Raw genomic sequence first — 27903 nt, 5'->3', positions numbered from 1 at the left:
TTCAGTTCTGGAAGCCAGACATTCAAAACATGTATTAGTGAGCTAAAATCAAGGCCAACCCACCAAACTGTTCCTTCCGAAAATGCTAGAGGAAAATCTACTTCCTTTCTGTAGCCCATCTTCCATCTTCAAGGATGGTAACCAAGGATCTCACATTTTTCTCTAACTCTGCTACCTATTTTCTCTATCATAAAGACATGTTTTCTTTTTTAAAAAAAATTAAAATGCTAAAATCAGAGAGGTTACTGTTACATAAGTCAGGCAAAGAATGCATTTCCTTTTGGACAGTGTCACCCCTTCCCTCACTCTGTTTTTCCCTCCCATCCCACCCACAATTTGTGCAGTTGATATTTTCTTGCAGTCCTCCAAAATAATCTCCCAATTCAAGAGCCTTTCCTGGAAATTTAGATTTTTTTAAAAAAAGACCTGAATATAAAAGGAGAAGTAGTGTGAAAAAAGAGGATGATTGGGGTAGTTAACATGACCCAGGCATGTTATATGCATTTTATGAAAATAGAATAATAAACCCATTAAAATTGTGAAAATAGAAGGAGAGGGATAAGAATGTAATTAGAAAGAATGAGCAACAGCAAAAAAGAAATTCCTTCTTAATCACATCTACAAGGTTCTTCAGGCTTCGTAATGTAGCCTACTCATAGATTTCTGGGATAATGTGTGAATTCTTGGGATGAAGACATTATTCTGCCTACCAAGTACAATATCTGAGCATTGAATAACATACTATCCTTCAGGTTACCTAAGGAGGCTGCATTTAGGGCTTCTAAACCTAGATGATTCTTTTCAAAATTCAGAAATGGCCCTGAGGATCTGAACCATGCTACCTCTCCCTCAAGCCTTCCAGGAGCCTACTAAGTACTCTGGGGGAAATCTCTTGAATCTATAGATCCAAGGAAGCACTGGAAAGCACACCCAAAGTGGATTACGAGCCAAAAACAAATCAACACTAGAAACATAGACTGCAAGACAAATATCAGGCATTGGACAGCTACTGTTTGCTCTGTAGATATGCGTCCCATCGCTCCCTGGCCTTCCAAGTATGAGCTGTGGATATCTGACCTCATCTTCAGAGGACATCTCTATTGATGGGTCCTTGAAAAACCACATACTCTTTGAGCATAGCTGCCAAAAGCCAGACATCACTTGCCAAACATATTACTGTCCCAGCAGAGGTCAGCCACAGCATCCTTAAACACACACCACACACCACCTCTGCCCTCAAGCTTGGTGAGCTTTAACCTGGCTCTCATCCCTTCCCCTAGCTCTACTGTTTAGCTCTCTGCCTTCACTTCACTCACATTGTTTATTATTTTCTTTACTTTGTTGAGAAGTTTCTGGAGCCTCAAAACCCAGGAGGCTTATATGAGAATAATAAATTCAGCAAAAGGCCTTCGTGTTGCTCCACCCCTACAGTGCACTCTGGAATTCCTCGTCAGCAGTTGCTCCTTCCTGTGACTTGCCGCTGAACCCTGGGCCATGCCCCCAGTGAGGCCTCTCAGGATACCTGCTATGAATATTAGCCATTCTTCATCTCTACTGCTGTTCTGTGGCTTTGGTTCAGCACAAGAGAGCTGAAATGGGGTGTGTACAGAGCTGGGAGCAAGCAAAAAAGCTTCTTTTGTGTGTTGGGGGCGGGTGGTAGTATTTCTTTTGCCCATATACAGAGCCAAACCTAGCTTATAAAGGCATGTTGGCTCTGAGCTACTGCTGGCTTTTGTTTTTTCCCCAACCTAATGTGGGTATTTTCTAACTTGCCTCTTCATTGGCTGGAGTGAGCAGCTACATTGCTCAAGGGATGAGAATATGTGTCGAGCCAGGGCTGAAAGAGCTGTTTCCATTTCAGAGCAGTAGCACCTTTGTAATGATTCATTTTAGATCCGTCTCATTCCTTATAGTCTAAACTTGGTGGCTGTCACAGATAAAGAGGCAGAGTGGGGAGCTCTTACTTAGGACCCTCCACAGCAGGATGTGATGCCCAGGTTTCTCCCCATTCTGGGGTTCATGAAAAGGCTGTCTCATTGGTGAGTGGAAATACCTTCCGCCGCTCCTGCAGGGCCAATCCGGTCTTCCCTCTTGCAGGACAGGTAGCACCTGCTAGAAGCCTGGGGGGTAAAGTCAACCAGGGACTTATAAACCCAGGAAGCTAAAACTTTAAAGTTCACTTTATGCCAAATACCTACTGGCAGAGAAGGACACGTGAGAATTCAGTGTATTATCCACTTGTGATAAGTAAAATCCCAAGCAACTTTTACTGAGAATTTTTTAAATTGCACCAATTTTCTAGAGCTTGCCTCCTCCCTCCTCCTCTCAGGCAATCCTGGAAAAGCTGATTGTTCAAAGCCACCAAACTCAACCTTAGACAAGATAAGCACTTTTTATAGCCAAGTCTGTGTAGGTGAAAGTATCCAAAATAGGCATCTCACCTTCCTTACGTATAAGAGAACGAACAGGTCCTGGGATACAGGTAAGGGCAGTCATCCAGCTGTCAGTGAATCATTTTTGAGAAGGCAAAGCTTTAACCAGCTCATAAATCTGGACGGAGCTACTTTTCATGCTGAGGAATGTATCAGGTTCTTCCACCAGATGCCCATGAGCATGGGAGACATTATTGTACCCCCTGCCAATGGAAACCCAAAGCTTGCCCTAGGGGTAGAAAAAAAAGACATTTGGGGAATGGAAAATGGGCTTGTATAGTTCCACTTTTCCAGGAATGTTTTAAAGATAGTTTTCATTGGGCAAATATACATGGGAATAGTCTTGGCTTGGTTATTTGACCAGCTTATTGGGAGGTCCCAGAAATCGGAGTGAAAATTAAAGTTGCTTCTCTTCTCCCACAGCCTTCTGGGGTCCAGCTGAAAAATAGAGAGTAAGGAACTGAGTTTTTCCAATATAAATTAATCATTTCTCTCAGTCCCACTGCCTGGTGGCTGTTCCCACTCATTCTCTGCTGCTTTAGAAACCACCCTATTGTCCAAAGGAGCCCAAACCTAAAAGGAACAAAATTAAAAGAAAAAAAAAAAAGAATGCACCAGAACAGCATCTCCACTTTTGTCAGTCACCCGGTAGCCTCAGACTGAGCCCCATACACCCTTGTTAGACCACTAGCAAACTGGAGAGCCCTCAATAAATTTGAAAGTACTGAGTGAGTGTTTTCCAGTTTTGTTAAAATTGAATTAAGGAAAGGACTCCCAGACTGACTATACTAAGTGCCAAGTTTCATCCCAGCACACATCATTTTTATAGTAAGTTTTAACTCCGTGCAAAATACAGGATTATAATGAAAATGCTGACAGGCCTGTAGCCAGCTCATGAAGTAATAGTGCCACGTCTCTAATATTTTTATACAGCATGTCCTAATCTGCCACGGCTTTCTTTGCCTATAGATAGCAGCTAAATAAGTGAAAAATCCCAGAGTGCTACTTTTTTTTTCTCCTTCTCTTTTGGATTATATACATATACGTATATATCCATGTTTAAACTATTTTTCTCCCGTAAGCCTCAGTTCAACTAGAGATTCTGTCTGTATGGTTGATTTATCAGGCTTAGCTGCCTTCTCTTAACTATTTGGCTGAAGAGGAAGAAAGGAGTAGATATGAACTCAGAAACTGTCCCTCTCCTCATGCAGGCTAAGAACTCAGGAAAATGAACTCCGGGTGTGTGGTTTACTCAAGTGATAGACAGCTAATGAATGCCGAACTTGGCTTGATCTAGCCTACGAAGACACCCACAAATCAAGCTGCTTGCCAAAAATCCTGATGATTTTCAGGCCTTTAAATCAACAACAAAAAACAATCCACTGAGTCATGATCACTGGCTGAGTTCAGAGCCTCTCGAGACAGGTGCCTCAAAGACAGCTCTATCCTACCATGCTATCCAAAATCGTCTGCAAGGGTCCAGAGCCAGGTCCCGGCAGCCAGGATACCACCTCAGTCAGATAAAAACCCTGGGTTTCTCTCACCTGTCAAACTTGGGATATTTCTGTCAGTCTAGCTATTTTAGCTACAGAAAACAAAGGTAAAGAAGGAGGCCTGTGAGCTCAGTTTGATGTAAGCAGGGCTAACAGCTGGCCTGATGTCCTGGGCTGAAAGCCATTGACTCTGTTTAGAACAAAGGATGTTGTACAATTTCTTGGTTTTTGATGTTGCTTCCACTAAATGTGCAAGTCTTACTTCCTCTCTCCTGTGCAAAGGGATGTTGTAGCCATTAGGAGAGATGCTTTTGCCTACAGTTAAGATGAAATGATGCACAAATAAAGTGAAGCATCTTATTTTACTTGATTTTTCTTATTGGTTACCTCTCCCCCATTCTAAACTTGTCTCACTCTCCAACGTATTTATTTTTTAAAAAGAGGGGGGCGGGTAGAATAGATAAAACTAGAAAGAAAAAAAAACCTCACACAGATGTGAATCACACCTGGCTTTGGCTCAACTGAGAGCCACAGTGGGCCTAGGAATGGAGGCCTAAAGGCAATATTTTCTTTCACTGGTTAAGAAGAGTTTCTAGAGGGAGATTCCGGCTGCCAGAACTCGCATAAGCTAGGAAGGCTTTCCAAATACTGCTTCCTGGAATCTCAGCCACCTAGCAACTCAGAACTCTACTTAATAGCTGATACCTGAGGACTGAGCACTGTCAATTGCTCTTGATTGTCCATTTCCTGGGATAAGGGTTGACGTTTGGAGAATGGAGATGTTTGGCACCCATGGGGCTGGGTGAGAAACAGATAAGCGGTAGCAGCCCCTCCTTGAAGCACTGTTAACTTTCTTGCTGAGGCAAAATCAGGAGGTGGAGGGCTTATTATTTGGTCTCTTTGAAGGTGTAGAATACATTAGCACATGGTCTTGGATGTCCTTGTAAAAGGCATACAGAGATTGTTCCCCTTCCCAACATGATTGATATGTCTTTTACTTTAACAAATGAGAAATGTCCGTGACAGAAGGGAACCCTGTTACAAACCAGGTTTTCTCATTAGCAGTGAAACATGGATAATTATTCACTGGGAACATACACAGTGGGAATTCACGTTAGCTTCTTATTTTGATGATTGCTGCTGGCAGTCCTCAGAGGCCACACTACTCACACAAAGACATGCACATAAATATGTACATAAAAGTACAGGGGCCTGCACAGCATGTCTACCAAGAATACCACTTCTGAGTACAAGGGAAGTTTTTAAGCATTGAAGGACAGATTAGCAATGGAAGGCAGATGACTGGCAGTTTCATTCATTTATTTGGCCTAACCTTTTGCAAAGTAGATTGAAAGCAAACTTTCCTGAGAGCATTTATTGTTCAAGATGAGTGATCACCCAAATTAGAAGTGCATGGTTGCTATCCTGATCTAATATATAGAATATATATCATATATAATATAATATATTATGATAATATAATATATCATATATACATATATATAAATCATCTATTTAGCAGATGAATCCAACCTCAGGAATGAGAAGTTATTTTAGGGAGTTGTTATAATTAGGATATACCTTCAGCAACTTGTGATAGACTCAAATAACAAAACTGAAATAAAGCAACACATTCCTGCATAAAGTCATGGTGTAGAGGAAGATATTCCAAGCCTAGTCTGGGCACATACCATGTCAGCTAGCATCAGGAGTGAAATATCTAACCCAGCTAACCCAATGGCTCTGACGAGAGTCATCCACTAATTTATAAGGCTGAATAATATTCCCTCACACATATATCCCACACTCTATTTATCCATAGAGATAGGACTGCTTAAAAATCAATATATAGATCTCTATATGTATACATATAGAGATCTATATAGATAGATCTATAGATATAGAGAGAGATGATAGATAGATACATAGATACATAGATAGATACATACACAGATACATAGATACTTAGATAGATGAACCATTACTTTCAATTATTTTGGAAGAGAACTTGCTGAACTATAATAATAATAATAACTATGATAATTCTGTTTGATTGCAGGGAGGTGGGGAGATTGTCATACTATCTTCCATAGAAACTGTCTATTTGCATTTTATGCAAAGCTAGTCAGAACACAAAAATGTCTTTAGTTTCTACACATCTTTCACCAATATTTTCTATCATCATCATCATCATCATCATCATAGCAATATAATGGGTCCTGGCACTAGTGTTCTACCCATTTGAGCACACCTCCTTTCTTTATCCTTTTTATAGTAGTCATCCTGATAGGTGTGAAATGGAAATGTATTGTAATTCATTGAGTATCTTTTCCTGCGCTTACTGGCCACTTTTCTATATTTAGCTTGTTTGGAATAAAATCTGTTCTGGTCCTTTGTTAATTTTTTTAACTTGATGGGCTTCTATTATTATTTTTTATAGTTGTAAGTTGTTGTTTTTTTGTTTGCTTGTTTGATTGTTTTGCCAGTACCAGGGTTGGAACTCAGGGCTTCACACTTTTGATTGGCTTGCTTGCTTGCTCAGCTGATGCTCTATTACTTGAGTGATGCCTCCCAGTCTAGCATTTTTCTGGTTATTTTGGAGATTGAGTGTCTCAGAACTTTCTGCCCAAGGCCTCAAACTGCAATCTTCTGGACCTCAGCCTCCTGAGTACGTAGCATAAATTACTTGTACAAAGCAGTTCCATTGTTACATATCCATATATACAAATTATGTATGTTGATCAGATTTACCCCTCTACAACTCTTTCTCATTCCCCCCTCTTTTAATTTTTTATTTTTGTATTGTTATCATAAAAGTACAGATGTACAGAGAGAGGAGTTAGTTATATAAGTCACATAATGAATACATTTCTTTTTAGAATATGTCACCCTTTCACTCACCCTCTCTCCCAGTTTTTCCCTCCCACAAGTAATATAGTTCATTTTCAACATAGTGCCTAGTGAGTATCACTGCTGCATTTGTTCACCCTTTTCTCTCTCCTTTTTACACAATTTAATGTATTTCAGTATTCTATTCTATACATACATAAGAAAATACTTCTATCACATTCTTCTCATCCTTTCTTTCCACTCTCTCTTCTCCAGTTGGTTCCCACATCTAAGCAGTCCCATATTATACTCAAGTAATGCAGTTTCTTTTGTAGGTCTAGATTTTGCATATGAGAAAGACCATGCAGTATTTGTTTCCTCAGTCTTGCTTATTCCATTTAACATGATGATCTTCAGTTCTACCCATTTTCCTGCAAACAACGTAGTTCCATTCTTCTTTATGGCTAAATAATACTCGTATGTGTCTGTGTCTGTATCTGTGTGTTTGCATGCCACATTTTGTTTACCCATTTATCATTTGACAGACACCTAAGCTGGTTGTGTAGTTCAGCTACTATGAAGAATGTTGCTATAAACATGGGTATGCAGTTATCTCTTTTGTTGACTTACATTCCTTCAGATATCTCTCTGAGTGGTTTGGCAGAATCATATTACATCCATAATTTTGGTGGGGTTTTGTTTTGATTTTTTGTTTTGTTTGTTTTTTTGTCAGTCATGGGGCTTGAACTCTGGGCCTGGGCGCTATCCCTCAGCTCTTCAGCTCAAGGCGAGTGCTCTACCACTTGAGGCACAGCACCACTTCCAGTTTTCTGGTGGTTTATTGGAAATAACAGTCCACGGACTTTCCTGCCTGAGCTGGCTTTGAACCGCAATCCTCAGATCTCAGCCTCCTGAATAGCTAGGATTACAGGCATGAGCCACCAGTGCCCAGCTGCATAACTTTGGTTTTTTGAGGAACTTCTATACTGATTTCCATAAGAGGCTACACAGATTGAAGTTCTCATCAAGAGTGTATGAGGATTCCTTTTCCCCAGATCCCTGCCAATATATTTGTTGTTCTTTTTGTTTTCTTAGTGATTACCTTTCTGAATGGAGTAAGATGAATTCTATATAGTTCCAATGTATACTTCCTTTTGGCCATGGATGCTGAACATTTCTTCATGTATTTTTGGTCATTTTTACTGCCTCTTTCAAGAACTGTACATCAGCCTATTTGTTAATTGTATTGTTCTTTTGTGTTAATTTTTAGAGATCTTTATATATTGTGAATATTAATCTTTAGCCAATGAATAATTAGGAAATATTTTTTCTCCCATTTAATAGGTTGTCTATTGATTCTTGTAATTGTTTCCTTTGCTTTCCAGAATGTTTTTATTTGATACAATCCCATTTTTCAATTCTTGCTCCAATTTCTGAGCGATTGGAGTTCTATTTAGGAAAATATTACCTTTATCTATGTTTTCAATAGTTTTTCCATATTTTCCTCTAGAAGTTTCAAAGTTTTGAGCACTATATTTAGATTTTTGATTCATTTGAATTACTTTTTATGCAAGAGATACAGGTTTAATTTCAGTCTACTAGGTCTAACATACTGTATATGAAAACATATTTTCTCTATAAATAAAACAAATGTAGAAACTAAAATGAAATTTTTAATGAATGGATACAAGTTGCATCATTTTTTAAAGTTGTATAGAAGTATAAGAAAAAATAGTCACTTTGCTCTCCAAGAATTTTTACTTAATTGAATGAATACTACTTTCCCTCCTAGTGATGCAGAGAATAAAAATATCTCCTGTTGGCTTGGGAATGGCAATCTTAATTTTTTAAATGTCATAGGTAAGGCTATACATATCATTCTAGAGTCATGGAAATGCAAATCAACTCTCCATGTATACATCATCTGGAGCTTTCCCAATGACTTACTTTTCTTCTCTCTTGTAGGATGTCCTGTCACAGGACACCCCGCCCCCAATATCACCTGGCTTCACGATGGCCAGCCAATTGCCACAGCCACGGGGCTGACACATCACATCTTGGCAGCTGGGCAGATACTTCAGGTTGCAAATCTCAGCGGAGGATCTCAAGGGGAATTCACCTGCCTTGCTCAGAATGAAGCAGGGAGGCTCACACAAAAGGCAACCCTAGTGATCCAAGGTATGGAGCCTCGTAGGCTCTGGGTGTCAGATTTCTTTTTATGAACAAGAGAAGGTTCCCCCTAGAAACCTAGAAATCAAATTTGGTGATAAAATGATTTCTGATATCCCTGTCTATATCTGATATCTATGTCCATATCTGAACCAAAGCCCCTATTTCTGGTCACACGTCCCTTCAGAAGAGCCACTAATTCCCAGCTTAGTTGAAGCTAGAAAAGTTAGTGCTGCCCTCAAAAATGGGCTCTTTGATTCACAATGTTGCTGTTCTCAGGAGCAATTCAGTGCCACTATTTATCAAAGTTAGATGTGTCTCCTTTATGCTGTTTTAACTAGAGAAGATCCCTAGAGAACATACACAGTATTTCAAAAGTCTTTAAGTGTCCTCATTACCTGACTTGTGAAACTGTAATCCCTCTCTGTATACCACCTTTATAATAATGATGAAAAATTAAAATCAAAAAAGAAAATACACGTCTTAAGCCTGGCAGTGGTGGCTCATGCTTATAAGCCTAGTCACTTGGAAGCTTGAGATCTGAAGATCACAGTTCAAAGCCGGCCTGGGCAGAAAAGTTCATGAGGCTCTTGTCTCCAGTTAACCACCAAAGCCCCAGAAGTAGAGGTATGGTTCAAGAGGTAGAGTACAAGCCTTGAGCAGAAAAAGCTAAGAGTGTAGCCAGTCCCTGTGCGCAAGCCTTAGTTGTATGAGGGGGCCAGGGTCATCTGACCCATTTGGTCACTGCCTCTGTCTGGAGAAATAAAACTGTGCGACTGAACATTCCAAAGAGCTTTCAGCTGCCATCACATGCTGTAAGCTGCCCAGGCACCTTTCCCTTGGCTTTGGCAAAGGACAGATGGAGAAGCCTGAATGGCTCATGCATTAGCCTTCCAGGAATACTGGCAAGTCAGAAAGTCCATGAGCAGGGCCTGGCAGTCACTGATCCAGACAGAGCTGTGAATGAACCCAAAACAGTGGGATGAAAGCTCCAAGTGGCCTTTTTATAGCACCTGTGGGCTGAGTTTTTCCTGAGTTTTCCATAGCCAGTTCTACCTGTGACCTATGAGTGATACTTTGTAAGGCAAGCAAAACTCTACTGCATATATTCCAAAATGGAAGATTCTTTCAGCAAGGACAGCATTTTGTGCCAAGAAAGGCACAAAAAGAGGGAGGTTTTCCTCAGCATCTAACTTAGCCTCTTAGATGTTCTCCCTTGCCATTTGGCTTTCCAGACAGGAAAACAAAGTTTCCATTTTCTTGCCAGCGAGCTATTCTCTGCTGAAAACCAGAATCCAGTGCCTATCTGTAAGCATTGCAAATACACACTCCAAATTCACCAGCTCACATTTTTTTAACAGCTCTCCTTCCAGTGAGTGCCAGACCCCCTCACGGAAAAGCCAGAGAAGCTGGCTTTCACTGACGTCATTGTCTCCTGTAAATGAGAACTCTCTGGATAGGCTGGGTTGTGTGTCGGGGGGAGGGGGTTGTAACCTTTACAAAACCCAACTGAAATCTGCACTTTGAAATGTGATTACGTATCTCTGATATATTTATATCTCTCAGTGGAAAAATAAAGGTCCCTTTCTGGTGATCCAATAAGAAAAGAAGTACTTCAGCAAGAAATGTTTAAGAGTAAAAGTATCATGATTGGTGGTTAACTACTCTTGTGTCTGCCAGGCACTAAGATAGGCTCTTCATTTTCCTTCTGCCCAGTCCTCTAAGGATGAGATGAGGGTTATTACACACACTTTGTGGATGAGCCAGCTGAGGCTTATGGAGAACACAGGGCTTGCCCAAGCAGGTTGAGCACCCAGGGGTAGAGACTTATTCATCCTCTTCCTTCACCCACATATCCACCACCCCCCTAGACCCATCCACCTGATCCCTACCCTGCCCAGAAGGAATAGTGTGGGGGCACTCATACCTCTATTCCTCCTCCTGACAGATTACTGGTGGTCTGTGGACAGACTGCCGACCTGCTCCGCATCTTGTGGTAACAGAGGGTTTCAGCAGCCCCGCCTGAGGTGTCTGCTGAACCACACTGAGGTGGACCCCGAGCACTGTACAGGAAAGCCACGCCCTGCCGTACAACCTGTTGCCTGTAACCGTAGAGACTGCCCATCTCGGTGAGTATGGCCTCAAGTTAAGTTAACCGCCAGCCCTTGTTTCATACCATACAGGGAGTTTGTATCAGGTCTCTCCACTGAGTTGTGAATACCCTCCGAACCAGCGTCCTCTCTCAGCTCTGCTCATTCCCTTGGCTCTCTGCTAGCCAAGGGCTACCAGTTCATGAGAGCCTAAGAGAGTCTGCTCCATCACCAAGTGCATTCCAGACCTGGCCAGAGATTCTCACCCATCCTGCCATTACAATAAGCTGACTCTCCAAGTTGTTTACAAAAGAAAGAAGGATTTTCTTCTTGAAGTGCTGAGGAGACCAAGAGTTCTGGGCTCTACCACAACCTCTTGCTTTTTTTTTTTCTACCTTTAATTATCTATGCAAATCTATTGGAGGATATTTCATCTTCTTTTTTTATTATTGTGAAAATACCATACAGAAGGGTTGCTTTCATCTTCTTTTCTGTAAATACTTGGACTAACCCTCCATTTTTCTGATTTACTTAACTTTGGACAGCCTTGGCACTTGAGTCTCTTATTTCGGTTAGGATAACACCCAGAGTCTCCGTCTCCTCCATATTCCTCACTGAACACCCACCCCACAGCTAAAGGAAGCACGGGTAGCTTGGACTTTGTACCTGCATGGTGCTTTGTGCCTAGGGGGAGCTAACTGGGCCCTGAAATGCCCCTTTATGACCTATCTATAGGACTTTTCTATACTTCTCAGGCAACTGCTTTATGTTTTGCCAGCTGAGTCATAAGGATCAACTGAAACCAGGAGAGACTCCATGAAATATGAAACACACTCATTAATATCAGCAGTTTGACTTGCTGACGGGAAGGTTTCCACAGGAATGATTAATGTCCTTTTAGACCCTTCCTGAACAGTAACATAGCCCATACCTCTCCCTTCTCAAAACCCCCACCCCAGCTCCTGAAAAAAAAAATTGCTGAGATGTATATTTAGAAATAAAAGTTGATTGAAATGCAGGCCTGACATTCACCAGGGATATAAAAGGGCTGGAAGGCTGCCCTTGCCAAGGCTGTGTGAAATGAAGAAAAGATCCTTGACATGCCAGCAACTTTTTGATTTGATTTGGTGATGGTCAGAGTTAATCAACCTAATTTACTTCTGCAAATGAAATAATAATGGCGGTGTCTTCTTTGGTTTCAATAGCCCCGGGAGCTTTAAAACACCTCATGGCTCCTTCCTAAGTGGCCCACTCCTGTGGGCTGGAAACCAGCATGCAGTCAGCCCTCTCTGGGCCAAGAGTAGAGAAATGGCCCCAAAACTAAATAAGTCACAGATCCCGGTGCAGGAGGAATTTGCTCTCCAATCCACTCTTTTTTACCTGACTTTCCTTAAGCCAGATGTGGCACCACCAGGCTCTTCTTTGCCTGGTTTCCTGCCAGGTTTGTGGGAACATGGTGGCATATATCTTTGCCCACAGAAGTACAGCTCTGACCATCTTTCTAAACATAACTCAGAAACTCCTGCTTTCGTGCAGATAGTTGGATCATGCTTCTCTCTCTCTCTCTCTCTCTCTCTCTCTCAGAGAGAGAGAGAGAGAGAGAGAGAGGGAGGGGGCAGTAAAACAACTGGTTTTTGCTTTCCTTCAGGGCATGAAATATCCGAAAAGCACCATGTTTCTTCTCATTTTCCCCAAACTATTCTCTTCCTCTCTGAGAATGTCTCCTAGATAACACACACACAAAGAGAACCCCTGTAAATGTTTGGATGGCCCAAGGACTTTTCGGTGTCCACTGATTACAGCTGAGGTTTATAAGAAAAGCTCATTTGTATAATCTTGGTCAGTCTCATGTCTGAGGGCTCAAGTTTTAGTTGGGACATAACACTCTGAAAACATACATTTCTACCACATATACAACCTTCTAAGAAATATAAACCTCTAGACTAATACAGGGAGGTAGAAAATTGGCCCAGTAGGTTAGAAGGACTTCATATGTTTCTAAGAAAGGAAGCATATCAATGAGACCAGCGTTAGAGTAAGATAGAAAGCTCAGAGTACTGCCAGGAAAAGTCTTGATCAAAGTACCACCAGGAATGCCTCCCAGGTCAAGCAGTAACATGCTTAGAACTGACTGTCCTAGGAAACTGCTCTTTCACACTAGAAGTACCACAATCTCAGTGCAGCATTCCTAACTACCTGATTGTCCCTCAGAGCATTCTATTTGCTATCTCACCACCTTGGAAGTGGCTAAGGCAAATGATCTTCAAATCTCCTTTTAAGATTCACCTTGCTCTGACTGGCAGAGTAGATTAAACGGGAGAATGTTTGTCTAGCATGGGCAAAGGCCCTGAGCTCAAACCTAAATAACCAAAAATAAATAAAGTACCTTTCAAATCCTAGGTATGTTGGGTTCTTAAGGCTTTCATTAAAATATTGTCAGTAACAGTAGCTAAAACAGAAGTTGATTCAACTTTTTGAAAGTCAAAAGTTAAAGATAAAGATATTGACAGTCCATTCTGCCTTTGGAGGATAAAGGAAACTTCCATTCCTTGCCCCTATATCTTCCAGTGTCTCTCTCTGAGTTTTCCTTGACTTGTAGCTCTGTAACTCCCAACTCCTGCCCCATGGTCACCCTGCCTCCTCCCCTTCCCCATACATACATACTCTCTCATTTTCTTACAAGACCACGTGTGATAATATACAGGGCCGATCTCATCTCAAAATCTTGAATTATATCTGAAAAGATTTTCCAGATTCCAGGGATTTCACATTGGATAACTTGTGGGTGTGTGTGTGGGGTGTGTGTGTGTGTGTGTGTGTGTGTGTGTGTGTGTGTACCTGGGGCTTGAACTCATGGCATGGGCACTGACCTTGAGGTTTTTCACTCAAGGCTAGCACTCTACCACACAAGCCACAGCTCCACTTCTAGCTTTTGGGTGGTGAATTGGAGATAAGAGTCTCATAGACTTCCCTTCCCTGGCTGTCTTTGAACCACAATCCTCAGATCTCAGCCTCTTGAATAGCTAGGAGTACAGGCATGAGCTACCAACACCCAGCTACACACTGGAGAACTTTGAAAGATCCATTTAAGGGATGTGTGAGACTCCTTTCATCTAAGTCTGACCTTCTGGTATTCTCAGTCTGCTTCTTTCACTCGCCAGGTGGATGGTGACTTCCTGGTCCGCCTGTACCCGGAGTTGTGGTGGAGGTGTCCAGACTCGCCGCGTGACCTGTCAGAAGCTGAAAGCTTCTGGGATCTCCACCCCTGTGTCCAATGATTTGTGCTCCCAACTTGCCAAACGACCTGTGGATACACAGGCCTGTAACCAGCAGCTGTGTGTGGAGTGGACCTTTTCCAGCTGGGGCCAGGTAAGGAGCCAGAGAGCTTTTTAGTTGAGAGCTAAATCCAAAGATATAAACCTTGCCACAGTAGAAGTCACCTCCTCCATGACAACTGACTTTTCACATGCCCTTCTGTCACTAATTCACCCAGGAACATTCTTAAGGCTCAGAGTTTGGCATATTCTCCCCTGACATTAACACACTGCTCACATTCGTTATGATTTTCCTTTTGCCCTCCTCTCTGAGCTCTTCCTGTTCTCTGATTGGACCTCCAGACTCATTCTATCAGGTAACCCCTTCTCACTGGCTATGCTAGAGGAGACAATGTAAATCTCAGAAGGGCTCCTCTGGGGACTCAGTTCAGACAACTGGGGAAAGTTTTTTAGGCAACCAGGCTTTCCTCCCATGGACTGTCAGTCCATTTTCTCTGAGGTAGGATCCAAGCATGGGTAATTTTCAGAAACTCCTGATAAGAAAGCTGAGTAGAGAACCATTGTTCCAAGCCAGGAAAAATGGATGCTTTGCTGATCACTTTGAAACCACCACCTCCTTTCCCCATTCTCTAGTTTGACATTAACCTAAGAGGTCCACTTAAGCTAAACAGACAGCCTCATTTGCCCCAGAAACCTAGGGACAGGGCCTCCACGGATACAGTGAAAGAACATCATGGAAGAACCATGCTGACTCTGTCCATTTGGAGGGGGAAAACGTTTAGATTTAGCAAGAAGATCAATACAAACTGAAAATTCATCTCAGGAGAAAGCAACCTGAACAATGTCAGCTACCATGCCAAGACAACGGTCATCTACCATCTTTCATTCTTTCTGGTTCAGGTTAGACTAAGCAGCGGTCAGGGTCTCTCATCATTAGAGGCCTAAATTTTCCTCAACCCAGGCTATGAAGGCCTCTTTTTTTGCATAGAATAGCTATTTTATTCATCTCGTCCCTCTATTATCTTAGATTGTTGACACCAAAGAAAATCAGGTGGAAGTGCGTGAGGGAAGAAATATCATTATTTGTGCTGTTTCTCCCAAAGTCTATGTTCAGAACCAACTGGAGGTCTGCCTGGCATGGGAGAGCTGCCTGCCAGAGCTGATGCTCAAGTGGTACCCAACAGCTACATGATCCCTTCTGTTCATGGGTTGTCCTGGACTGGTGCTAACAGACATAGTGACTATTCTTGGAAAGGCATAATTTCTAGTTTTCTAGTCAGTGGAAACACCCCACAACAGGCTTTTCTTTCTTTTTTTTGAGGAAAAGGGTAGTACTGGTGTTTGAACTCAAAAGCCTCAAAAGGCTTAAACGCTAGGTAGGCACTCTAGCACTTGAGCTATGCACCAGGCTTGTAACTCACTGTATGGCCAAAGTGACTGAATGTATTGGGGCAATTAGCAGCTTAACGTGTGTTGAAATTGGCTATCTATACATTACAGCTTTCACATTCCTCTACTCCCAGCCCCAGGTATGAGCTTTGCAACTTTCTGTTAAATGCATCTCTCTAATAAAGTTCAAATGCTGATTATAACTAGTGAATTCATTAAGGAGACAGAGTTCAGCCGCAACTCAGAAAACTATATCTTAGCTGAGTCAGGGGCTGATACTCAACCTGGCAAATATGCCCGGCCAGCCCCTCATTTCTAGAGACACGCACTCTCCCTTGCTCCCACGTCTAGTGGCAGGTATCCTCTTTCTCTTAACTGGAAAAATCTGCTTCTGATAGCGTTCCTTCAGCTCAGTAGCCCTGCTCCCATGTCCTCAAAGCCAACCAGCACTTTTTGAAATTGGTTGGGAATAGCTCCAGCTGTACATGGGAGAATGAGCGTGCACGGTGTCTCTGTGAGTGCACCCAGCCTTTCACTTCTATAACGGAGGGAAAGAATAGAAAGGGCATTTTCCATTTCCCTCAAAAAAAAAGCTCTCACCCATTCTTTCTTCTAAAACACCTGAGGCTAATAGAACTCAAGCTTTAAAGTGAATTACCTGTGGATCTTGTTGCAAATGCAAATTATGACATCATCGGCCTATGACATCCTATGGCCCATAACAGTTCCCAAGGCAAGAATTCCCACAGTCAACATTCTATTCAACAGGATATTAGATGTTCAGAGCATTCAAGCAAGAAAAAGGAAGAAAGAACATCAAAAGATGACTGGATAAACAAAATCTGTCATATGTTCCTTAGCGATGTTTTGGCCAATGATAGACCGTGCATATCTCAGTGATCCCTCAAGATTATATCACCTGGAGATTTTATAGCCATGTTAATTACTCTTGTGATATTAATACTATGATGAATCACCAAACACCAAATTTCTCACAATGTATCCCTATCATTAAGCATCAGATAACCATGTGCTTATGATGAAATAAATCCACCCATAAAAGAACTAAAATTCTAAAGTAGAGCTGTGGCTTAAGTGGTAGAACACTAACCTTGAGCAAAAGAACCTGAGACGGAGCCCACACAAAGAAATAAATTGTTTTTTCTTTTTTTTTTTTTTTTTTTTTTTGCCAGTCCTGGGGCTTGAACTCAGGGCCCGGGCACTGTCCCAGAGCTTCTGTTGCCCAAGGCTAGCACTTTCCCAGTTGAGCCACAGCGCTCCTTCCAGCTCTTTCTGTTTATGTGGTACTGAGGAATCAAACCCAGAGCTTCATGCATGTTGGGCAAGCACTGTACCACTAAGCCACCTTCCCAGCCCCAGAAAGTAATTGTTATACATGCTACAACATGGATAAACATTTGTCATCTCTTCTTCTGCTTCTCAGTGCAATGGGCCTTGCATCGGGCCTCGTCTGGCTGTGCAGCACAGACAAGTCTTCTGCCAGACCCGGGATGGCATCGCCTTACCCTCCGAACAATGCAGCGCCCTTCCCAGGTAATAGGATGCTCTAGACATCCTTGCCCTACTCCCCATGCAAACAGCCTCCCACCGCCCCAGGGATCAGATGCCCTGCCTACTCCCCTCCATCATCCCAGGCCACTGGCCTACTGAGATGGCTCAGTGCTTGCCGGATGGGCCAGGCTGGACTTTGCTCTCTTGAAAATAAGACAGGCATGTGTTTTATCCCTCTGAGAGAGGCCTGATTCCCCAAGAAACCTGAATGAGGTGGGCAGGAGGCAAGATTATACACACTAGTCAGCAAACCTTAAGGGACCTTCATCCTTACTGATCTCTCTGGAGAAGTTAGGCTGGGGATTCTTGCCACAACTTCTCCTCTTTATCTGTCTCCCTTGGAGAAGAGTTCATCAACCCCACCTAGAGCTAGGCCCCAAGTTGCACAGCTTCTACACTGTGTAGAGCGCATTCTCAGGTCATGCAGAGATGCAGATGTGGTAGAGAAAGACAGATGGAGATTCCATTTTAAGTTGTTCTCTTAAAATCTTACAACAGTCAGTAACAGAGCAAGAACTCCAAACCGCAGCCTGGTAATGCTGAACGTTCTTGAGGAGTCACCTACCATTGCTAAGCTTAGAGTATGTTTCTCACATTTGTCCCTCTGATCTGGTGTTTAAGAGACAGACCATAAGCCTGCCACCTTTCTCCTGCAGGCCTGTGAGCACCCAGAACTGCTGGTCGGAGGCCTGCAGCGTACACTGGAGGGTCAGCCTGTGGACCCTGTGCACAGCGACCTGTGGTAACTACGGCTTCCAGTCCCGGCGCGTAGAGTGTGTGCATGTCCGCACCAACAAGGCCGTGCCTGAGCACCTGTGCTCCTGGGGGCCCCGGCCCGCCAACTGGCAGCGCTGCAACATCACCCCATGTGAAAACAGTACGTTCCAATCCCAAAGAACATTCTGCAAGTTCCCCACGGGGCATCGGGTGCAGAGGGCAGTCCCTGAAACTGAGCCTCAACCCCGGGGCACTGGATCAGGTTCCCCAAGGATTGTGAGCGGGGGCCAGAGTTGAGTGTTTTCAGTGAGGTACATGGGTGGACGTGTCTAGGCCACAAGAGATGGCACGGTATGCCCCCCCACGGGCTTCCACAGCCTCCACCCTAGCCCTGAGATTACCAAATGCTGTTGGCCAAGTGCTGGATGAAATCATCCTCCAGCCCACCTGCAGTCAGACTGTTGGTTGCCACAGGGGATGACGTACAGTGGTCCACAGGGACCAAGCTACTAAAGAGAGAGCGCTGTTAACACTGAAGAAGCATGCAGAGAGCCTCAAGCTCAGCTGGCCTTGCACTCACCACTGTTCTGCTTCTCACCGACCAAGGACCTGCTGATCACCTCCCTCCTCCCCTGCCCAGGGGCCTCCACTGGAACTGGGCAGGAGGCCACAGCCCTGGGATATCATTTTTTTTCTATTCCCTCTTCCCTCAACTTTGGAGCCTCCACAGCCCTACACAAAAAAATATATATTCTGGTTGGGTAGGATCCATTTTCTCTTCTTTGGAGCCCCAAACCCAAGTTAGAAGTGTTTCCCCACAAGGCAGAAAGTAAATGTTGAGACAAAGAACAGGAAATAAAAGAAGAAATATGGCAGTGTATTTTTCCTCACACTAATCTTCATGAAGCAATAGATTTCCCAACACTAAGGCAGGTACCCTGTAGGCACTTGGCCTATTCCTTTTCATACCCTGGTAGGATGGATGAGCTTTGTACTCTGGTAAAATACCAACCCATGTTCAGGCCAGAGTGCAATCAAGCCCTTAGGACACTTACCAGATGGGGTTGGAGGCGTGGCTCAGTTGGTAAAGTGCCAGCCAGTGAGCGAAAGCACCAGGTACTAAGTTCAAATCCTAGTCACAGACCTAAAGAAAAAGATACTTACCAGCTCAACCTATCCTGATTTTAAGAACCATCTAGTGTCAACCAATGCTGAACTGGAACACCACAGTATATTTAAGACCTGATGGGTGGAAGGATTAGAGAAATTTAAGTCGAGGATATAAGAAAAGCTTCACAGAATAAGCAAAGTCCAAGTACCTAGAGGTGAGGGCCTCCAACTAGAGCTTCGCTCATCTGCTCTCTCAACATGGAGCAGAGTCCAGTCCCACTGGGAACCATCTCAAGGCCGAGAGTCACTTCTAAAACACCAAGAGCCCATGGGAAAAGGCAAGCAAGGAGGTAAAGTAATCGCAAGGGGAGAGGAGAGAAGTATAATCAGAAAGAAGGAATGTGCTATCAGAAGGAAGTAGATAGATGCAGGCAGATGCCATCCTGCTATTGGCAGCCTGGGGTGGCAAATAGCTGAGCTCGAGGGCTGCCCAGAGGGGCTGCAGAGCAGCAGCAAAGGCATCCTGTACTTCAGGCACCCGGCAATGGCCTCCGTCAGTTAGCCTCGGTTTCACATCTCCTTTCTGTCCCCTCCCCCACCTCCTGCTTTCCCAGCCGAGTGCAGAGACACCACCAGGTACTGCGAGAAGGTGAAACAGCTGAAACTCTGCCAACTCAACCAGTTCAAATCTCGCTGCTGTGGAACTTGTGGCAAAGCGTGAAGACAGGGCATGGGGAAGAACTCTACCCTGGCCAACCCCACAGGACTCACGCCACCACCTGGGACAGAACTAACGCTTTCTCTGTTTTATTTATTTATTTGCCCCTCCTGCACACACTCACCTCCCTCCCCCACCCCCCCACCCCTGAGGACCTCAACATGTTTTCTCTGTCAGTTCGCTGGAGGACAGTGTTGGGAAAGGGAAAGGACAGATGTGTACAGGAAGTTACAGAGCCTACCAGGCACCCAGTATCAACAGCAGCAGCAGCCTTTTGTGGAGGCAACCTTCTCCCAATGGAGGGCTCAAAGTGACCAAGGAAGAGGAAGCCATAGCCCCTAGAGACTAGGAGAGCCAGGTGGGGTGGGGTTGATACAAACAGTAGACAACCAGCTGTTTCTTTCCTGGAAGTTAGGCAGAACTGTTGCTCTTTTCACACCTCCTCCCATTCCTTGGTGTTGGGGAAATCAAAGGAAAGCACCCCAGGACTCAATGCTTCTAGGGTAGGAGGAACATGGAAGAGAAGTCCGCCATAGATAGGTAGCAGTAAAGAGGGAGACATAGCAAGCTTTAGCACAGAGATGCAGGAAATCAAGAAAGGAGGGAAAGAACAGAATCAAAGGAAGTTTGTGTGTGCTCTTCAGTAGTGAGGCATCAAAGGCAAGGAGGGACTTCCAGGCAGCTGCATGAGGCTCGCCTGACAGGTGCTGGCACATGCCTGCACCCCTGTAGGTTCAGTGGAGCTGTGTGGTGATGTTCATTCAGAACTGTCTCTGTGTCCACATTGCACCTCCCATAGGGTGAAGGGAGAGTCCCCACTCCCCACTCTGGATGAACTTCCTGCCTGTGCAGAATCAGCAAAGTCAGCAAGAGTCAGCATCTGGCCATGCAGCACGGCCATCCCTGGCATCTCTTTATGTAAATCAAAGGTCCCCTACCCCTGAACAAAGTGCTGCTGTGCACCAGGGGGCATTCTGAGCAGACGTTGAGTGAACTTTCTGCCTGAATGGCTTTTGCTGCTCCACTTAGAGCCAGGGACTGGGGTCCTTTGCTCAAAACTGATTCAGTAATGATTTGCCAGAGCATCCACTGGGTTTCATGCCACAGCTGACCAGAGAGTAGAATAAAAGAATGGGTTTTGCCCATGGTGTGCCCTGCCTACCCTACCACCCTAGAATCTGCAGGCCCTTCCTGTAGCACTGGAACTACTACTATACATGGTGTTTATACAGCAAATTGAGAAGAGTGATAAGGAGCTGTGGTAAAGCCAAAAAGTAGTTAAGGACTCCAAGGCTGTCCTGGAAGGCTTTTCAACCTATCCTCCCACACAAAGATATAGTGTACACCTTATAGTAATTATTGTGCCAGAATTGGACATTCAACCACTCAGCAGGGAAAGCTGCATATATCCATTATGGTAAAAAAAAAAAAAAATGGTTACAACAAAGTCAAGCTCAAAACAAAAACCTTGCGATTACTTTGCAAATTGTTCATTCTCCATAGCAGATTTCTTAGCAAGTACTTTGTGATTCCTCCCCAAGTAGTCTCCTTTAGTAAGCTGGGCAGTTGTAGCCATTTTCCCTCAGAGAATATATACATACTCACAAAATGCCACTCACCCCAGGGCCACTATCATCAGGACTGCATTTTCCAGCTAGCCTGGAAGTAAAATTCATGAGGAAGACATTATTATGTTGTCTCTAGGCAAGCTATGGACAGTAAAGGGGGTCACTTTTTCTTCATTACAAGATAGGCTCTAAGAAATCATGTTGCTAAAATGCAGTGTAATGTTTATTTAAAATAAAATAGAATGTTTTCTATGTATATCTTTTGTGAATATTTATTAGGATGTCTTGTATAAAAAAGTGCAATATTAATAATAATTGTACATTGTCATCCAGAAAAAAAAAATATTGGGGAACCCTTTAAATTAACTTCCTGCAGCTGTGTTCTTATAAGCTCAATGGTGATAATTTGTATCCTTCCTATTTTTAGAAGTTGGTGTTTAACTCTGGATCCATTATTCACTGTGTACAGAATACATTGTAAAGCTAACACAGGACATTTGTGACATAATAGTTATGCATGGAATGATGAAGACAAGTTCCATACTATTAATGTGGTTAATTATTTCTTGTTCAATAGCTATTGGAAATTGATGGTCAATATTTACATTTCCTTAGGGGAAAAAATAGGCATTTTCCAGCTCTGCCATGTGTCAGGGTATAGAGTTGGAAATGGGTTTCAGAGTGAGTTGGAGAGTCTAGGTTTGGGGTGGAAAGCAGCGTGCTCTTTGCATGAGTTGAATGTACATTTACTGTCTGTTCTGTGAATTGTGACTCAGCAGTACCACAGATTATTAGGGCTGCTGGATAAATGTGGAAGGAGGCACTTCCTCCTCTAAAACACAAAACTGTATTTATATTTTTTGTACAGATAATACAGCTTATTTATTTAAATCTGGTCTTCAAGAGTCTCTCTTCAGCTCATCTTTCCCATTTGGCTTCTTTTTCTTTTTTTTTTTTTCAATTGTGAAAATACCATACAGAGGGGTTACAATTACATGGGAAAGATAATGAGTACATTTCTTATCAAGCATTGTTGCCTCCTCCTTTGTTTCCCCTTCGCATACCTTCCCATCTCCCCCCTCTCCCCGCCCCTTTACCCCCACCCCCACCCCCACCCCCCCCACCCCCACCCCCCGCCAAAGTTGTAAAGTTCATTTTTCGACATAACAATTTGTACATCTCATTGTTGCAATGGGTCCACCTGTATCTCTATTTAAATGATTTGTTTTTTCCCTTCCCCTCCACAAATTATACCAACATCAAATACAGTGAAAGCAGGGGTTATACCGTGGGGGAGGGACATACAAAGCACCAAAGAAATCATCTTATAAATACGTTAGAAACAATTGCATGAAAGCAAAAACATTTGAATACTTATCTTGGGGTTCATTTCACCTAACATCAACATATCTGGCCTTTTCTGCTTGTCTCAGACATATACTAGTTATTGCAAATAAGGGAAACCATGGGACCTATGTTTCTTTGGGTCTGGCTTACTTCACTTAATATAATTTTTTCCAAGTCTTTCCCATTGGGTTTTGTCCTGAGAGGTGAGTTAAGTTCCTGTCAGTTCAGTGGCTCCCAACCAATTGTGTGTGTGTGTGTGTGTGTGTGTGTGTGTGTGTGTGTGTGTGTGTGTGTGTGTGTGTGACTGAAAGACAGTACCTGCAGTGTTCCACTCTGCATGGAAGCTGAGGGCTTACACCTGGAAAGGCCAGCTTTCTACATGAGCCCTGAGGAGCTGAGTTTATAGATACAGACACAGGCTGAATGCTACCAAAGGAGACAACCAGGCACCTCATTTACAACCCTATGTAGTGGGAAGGCAAGATCACAGCAGCTTCTGAAAGCAAGCAAGCAAGGGTTGTTGTAGGAGAAATTCAGATGGAAATTAGAAATACTCTCTCTCCAGCTCAGGCTTCCTGCTGACAGAGATATATGATACATAGTATGAGACAGCTATATGATAAAATATTTCATAAACACTGTTCCTAGAGGCTGACCTTTATAAATCAGTTAATCTTCACATAGACCCTATGATTAAGCTTATTTGCATATGGCCATCTTGGCATAGACACCATTCTTCCCTGCTGCTTGGAGGTTGGTAGATGCCAAGGGAGTCTTCTACAGCAGTAGTTGTTTTCTTCTGCCCTAAAATTAACTCTCTTGATGTATCAGGCTCCTCATTCTCTATTTTAAAACAGCTTAGTACAAATATAGCTACTGTAGAATTACAAAATTTCATTTGTAGAGCTCTTCAGGAAAGAGCAGCATGTCCCAGGATGATATCCACCCAGAAACTGTTATAAGAGCACCCTGAAGCTAAACCCTAGCCTGTTTTCTAGGGCTCTACCCCAGCTGAGCACTCCTGCTGAGCAGTGTGAAAATACAATTGAAAGCTCTTCTTCTAATTCTATTCTAAGAAATTGAACATGTGGCTTTAACAAAATATTCCATTGTAGAACTATAAATACTTATGCCAGTCTGATGCTGGTGGCTCATACCTGCAAATCTAGCTACTCAGGAGGCTGAGAACTGAGGATCATGGGTTCAGGCAGGAAAGCTTTTGAGGCTATCTCCAATTAAATCACAGAAAAAGCCAGAAGTAGTGCTGTGGCTCAAGTGGTAGCCTTACATAAAAGGAGCTCAGAGACAGTGCCCAGGCCCAGAGTTCAAGCCTCAGGACTGGCATTAGAAGATTTTCAGTTGTTTTGTTGCCATCCCTAAACTGGAAAAAGGATATTGGGAACCAAGCCTTTGCTAACAAGAGCCAGTCTAGCACCTTACTTGTCAGGTAGACGTTTACAACTTCACTCTGATGGCTTCTGTGAGCCACCTGGTCTCCATCAAGCACATGTGCCATGTCTCTGATACAACAACAAACAGCTGTCACTTACCTCTGTGTTTTCAAAAGACAAAATTCATCTTCAATGAAGCATTTTCCCCTAAAGATATGGTGTATATACAGGTAAACAGAAGTTAAATGTACAAGTTTATGTGAAGAAGGACAAATCAGACAGTGGGGAATGGTTCTCCTGCTGAACATAAAGAATATTTGTTTTAGCAGAATGCTTGGAACCTGAGAGATTGCACAGTCAGCAGTCAGACCAGAAGACGTGCCTGGGAAATCTGCCTCCCCCAGGCTGGTCAGGGTTGACCTTCTTACGAATCCCATGAAGGAGAATAGACAGACTGCAAACAACTTAGTTGCTAGACAAGCAACTCTAGGAAATGTTTAATGGTCAAGGTCAGAAAATGATGAAGTATGTCATGGCCTTGGTTTTCTTCCCCTCGACCTCCCACAGTCATTTTTAGGAAAGGGCTAGGAAATGACTTGGCAGATGTCAAAGGAGGATGACAAAGCTGTTCAGCCATCCACCCGTATCATTCCATCCCATAACTAGAGACCAGCATATCACAATACCAGGTGTTGGACAGATGCCAGTTCCATGAATCCAGGCACCCAATTTCTTCAGCCAGCACAGGCCTCTGCTTTCTGGAGTAAAGATATTCAAGACAACCACCTGAGAGCAAGGCTCCTGATAGTCTAACCCCACGTACTAAGAGTTTGCCTTCACATTTGGGTCCATTTGGGATGGAAAAGGACCAAAGTCCTCATCGCATCCTAGTGATTTTTCATTCGATCATTCCACCATATTCTTTTCATTTCCTACTCTTTAGCCTACACTTGCTAAGAATCAATTTTAGGCAAAAAGACATGTAGTGAGAGCTCAGTCCTTACCATTAAGAAGAACCTTATAGGACACAACCCACATCAAATGACACTATGTCCTACTCCAACTGAAAAGTCTCAGCTCTGGACAATTTCCAGCTCATTTTGCTTCCATTTGACTCCTCCTGAGTCCCCAGTGTTTACTCCCATTAGTCCTAATCCTCTCTCTGGGGCCTTTGGAAGCTTCTGACTCTATCCTTTAAGTCTACTATGGTCTCCTCCAATCTACTTCCTTTGTACCAACTACAACTGTTATATTCTCCATAAATATTTCGATATAAACTCATGCTTATGTGAAAAGTAACCTAAATTTACACCCTAGGTATATTTAACATTCCAGATATCCAATCATAAATCCATGCTTATTAGTAACCAGTGAAATAGGCAGAACTATCTTGCACTACTCCACAGAAGATGGCTGTTGGCCATCCAGAATCAAAAGTGTCCTACCCCTTTTCACCCCTAATCCCAATGGATGACAGCTCTGTCTAACAGTAGTTCAGGCCAAAACTTCTAGAATTATACTTGATTTCACCTCACAACTCCATTTGGCCTGTCTTAGAAATATACCCAGAATATGACTTTTCTCATGACCTTTTCTACCCACCAGAGGTGAGCCTGCATAACACATTTATGAAAAATGTGCAGGAAGCTCCCCTCCAGGTCTGGCTTCCAGCCTACTCAAGCAGGCAGGATGGCTACAGTAATGACCTTCACACAAGCCAGGCCTTGGTACTTCCCAGTTCCAACTTGACATTAGCTCTCCTTGACTGGCCTCCTTCCTAGACAGAAATATGCCCACCTCAAGGCTTTGCTCTAATTGTTCCCCAATATCTACTTGGCCTCCTCCTTCAAATAACTCAAATCTCACCTTCTCACTGAAGTCCTTCCTGGTCACTTCAGTAGCTACAACCTGTGAGTCTCTGAGCTCACAGGCCATTATATCTTGATTTTCTCATACATTTATTGTCTCCTGACATATATATGTATTAAGCTTTTTTTGGTTGATCGTGGAGACTGAACTCTGGGCCTGGGCACTATCCCTCAGCTTTTCAGCTCAAGGCTAGCTCTCTACCACTTGAGCCACAGCACCACTTCCAGCTTTTTTCTGCTCATGTGGTGCTGTGGAATCAAACCCAGGGCCTCATGCATGCGAGGCAAGCGCTCTACCACTGAGCCACCTTCCCAGCCCTTATGTTCATTATTTTAATTAAGTTATACATAATTATAAAATTGCTCACTGCTTATTAAACATACTATGAATGTTTTTCTCTTCTACTAGATGCCAATCTCCACAAGGACAGAATCTGAATATGGTGCAAAGCAGCCACAATCAAGTCTGCACCCAATGTGTATCTTATGAATAAATACATGAATGAATGAGGGTACCCACAGAGGGTTATGAGTAGAAAGAAAGGATGGGGCAAAAGTATAGTCAGTGCTATGTTAAGCAGCCTCCCATCCATCTCAATGGCAACAGCTAAGATGGGATGGAGGATTAGGGACTAGGATGTAGGCATATGGAGGAGGCAGAGGAGACATGAAAGACAAGGGCTCAGTTATCACCCATAACACAGGGCATTCACCTGACAGGCAGCAGAAACCAATATCAGGAACGTACTTCCAAGCACCTGAGGTCATCTGGGGGTGAGGAGAGGGAATTCTAAGGGGAAGAATATGTGGAGGGCAGCACCACCTGACCCAGGAGTGTGGCAGATGGTTTCACAAGCCAAAGAAGAGCATTGGGACAAGCCTGAGTCAGGTGACCTCCTGGGCCCAAGGCAAACAAAGTTGGAGAAGTCATGGAATTTTCACAAGCCTGTTAGTCAAGAAGATAAAACTCCCTAAATATCATCATCATTTGGGGTCTTATAATAAGACCAGCAAAATAAATGTGACTGTACATGACCCCATAAAATAATAAATATACCTCCCCTCTCCATAAATTCAGAGAAAACACTTTCCAGAGTGAAGAGAATCCAGTCTAAAGTGATTAATGCTTTCAGACCAAGAACTTACTCAAGAAAAGATCCTGTCAAGAAATCTCCAACTCTTTGATATAATTATTCCTTCTCATATAAGAAAATGGGTGGTATATAAAGAAATTCTATTGCAATCTAACTAATGTGTGTGTGTGTGTGTTCATAAAGGATTACTAAGTTTACATGCTAACCTCTACTGGATGTTTCATATTCTCACACACACTCATATGATCTGTGTGTGCTTCTCTCTCACACACATACACACCCATCCAAAGCTACCAGATCCAAAGTTGTTCTATCAACTCAATTATGTAAGTCACATCCCTACAGACTCTGATCCTTTAAAAAGCTTCCCAAAGCTGGGCACCAGTGGCTCATGCCTGTAATTGTAGCTATTCAGGAGGCTGAGATCTGAGGATGACAGTTCAAAGCCAGCCTGGACAGGAAAGTCCATGAGACTCTTATCTCCAATGAACTACCAGAAAACCAGAAGTGGCACTATGGCTCAAGTGGTAGAGTGCTAGCCTTGAACTGAAGAGCTGAGGGACAGCACCCAGGCCCAGAGTTCAAGCCCCAAGACCAACCAAAAAATAAAGCATCCCAAGGCTCATTCTTTAATTTCAGGCTGAATAGTCTTTTGCATCCTAAGTTTAACACTCCCCTTCTTCCATGTGCCATTTTAAAACTTCTTTACCCCTCACAAAGTTGTTTTTTACAAACACATTTCTTCTAATCCTGAGAAATCCTGGGAGGATGTTGCCAGGTTGCTTAACCTCTCTGAACCTCATTTGCTTGTCTATCTTCTGAACTGGATAAATACCAACAG

At 43.2% G+C, this 27903-nt stretch overlaps 1 protein-coding gene across 1 annotated transcript in view; it reads left to right on the top strand.

Annotated features, from left to right (window-relative positions):
• The window catches only part of Adamtsl1 (ADAMTS like 1), a 391483-nt gene extending 369258 nt beyond the window's left edge, over positions 1 to 22225 (top strand). Inside the window, exons 24-29 of the mRNA XM_042692956.1 lie at positions 8720 to 8932; positions 10872 to 11052; positions 14175 to 14382; positions 17122 to 17231; positions 17906 to 18126; positions 19691 to 22225. Of these exons, the coding sequence (XP_042548890.1) occupies positions 8720 to 8932; positions 10872 to 11052; positions 14175 to 14382; positions 17122 to 17231; positions 17906 to 18126; positions 19691 to 19797 (1040 nt within the window). The 3' untranslated portion in view covers positions 19798 to 22225. The remainder of the gene's footprint in view (positions 1 to 8719; positions 8933 to 10871; positions 11053 to 14174; positions 14383 to 17121; positions 17232 to 17905; positions 18127 to 19690) is intronic.
• The last annotated feature ends 5678 nt before the right edge of the window (positions 22226 to 27903 follow it).

Source organism: Dipodomys spectabilis, unplaced genomic scaffold (genome assembly GCF_019054845.1).
Source record: "Dipodomys spectabilis isolate Male_0828 unplaced genomic scaffold, ASM1905484v1 ptg000158l, whole genome shotgun sequence".
In the NCBI taxonomy this organism is placed as follows: domain Eukaryota; kingdom Metazoa; phylum Chordata; class Mammalia; order Rodentia; family Heteromyidae; genus Dipodomys; species Dipodomys spectabilis.
Note: the sequence above shows the minus strand (reverse complement) of the source record. Positions and strands in the feature narration are given on the sequence as shown.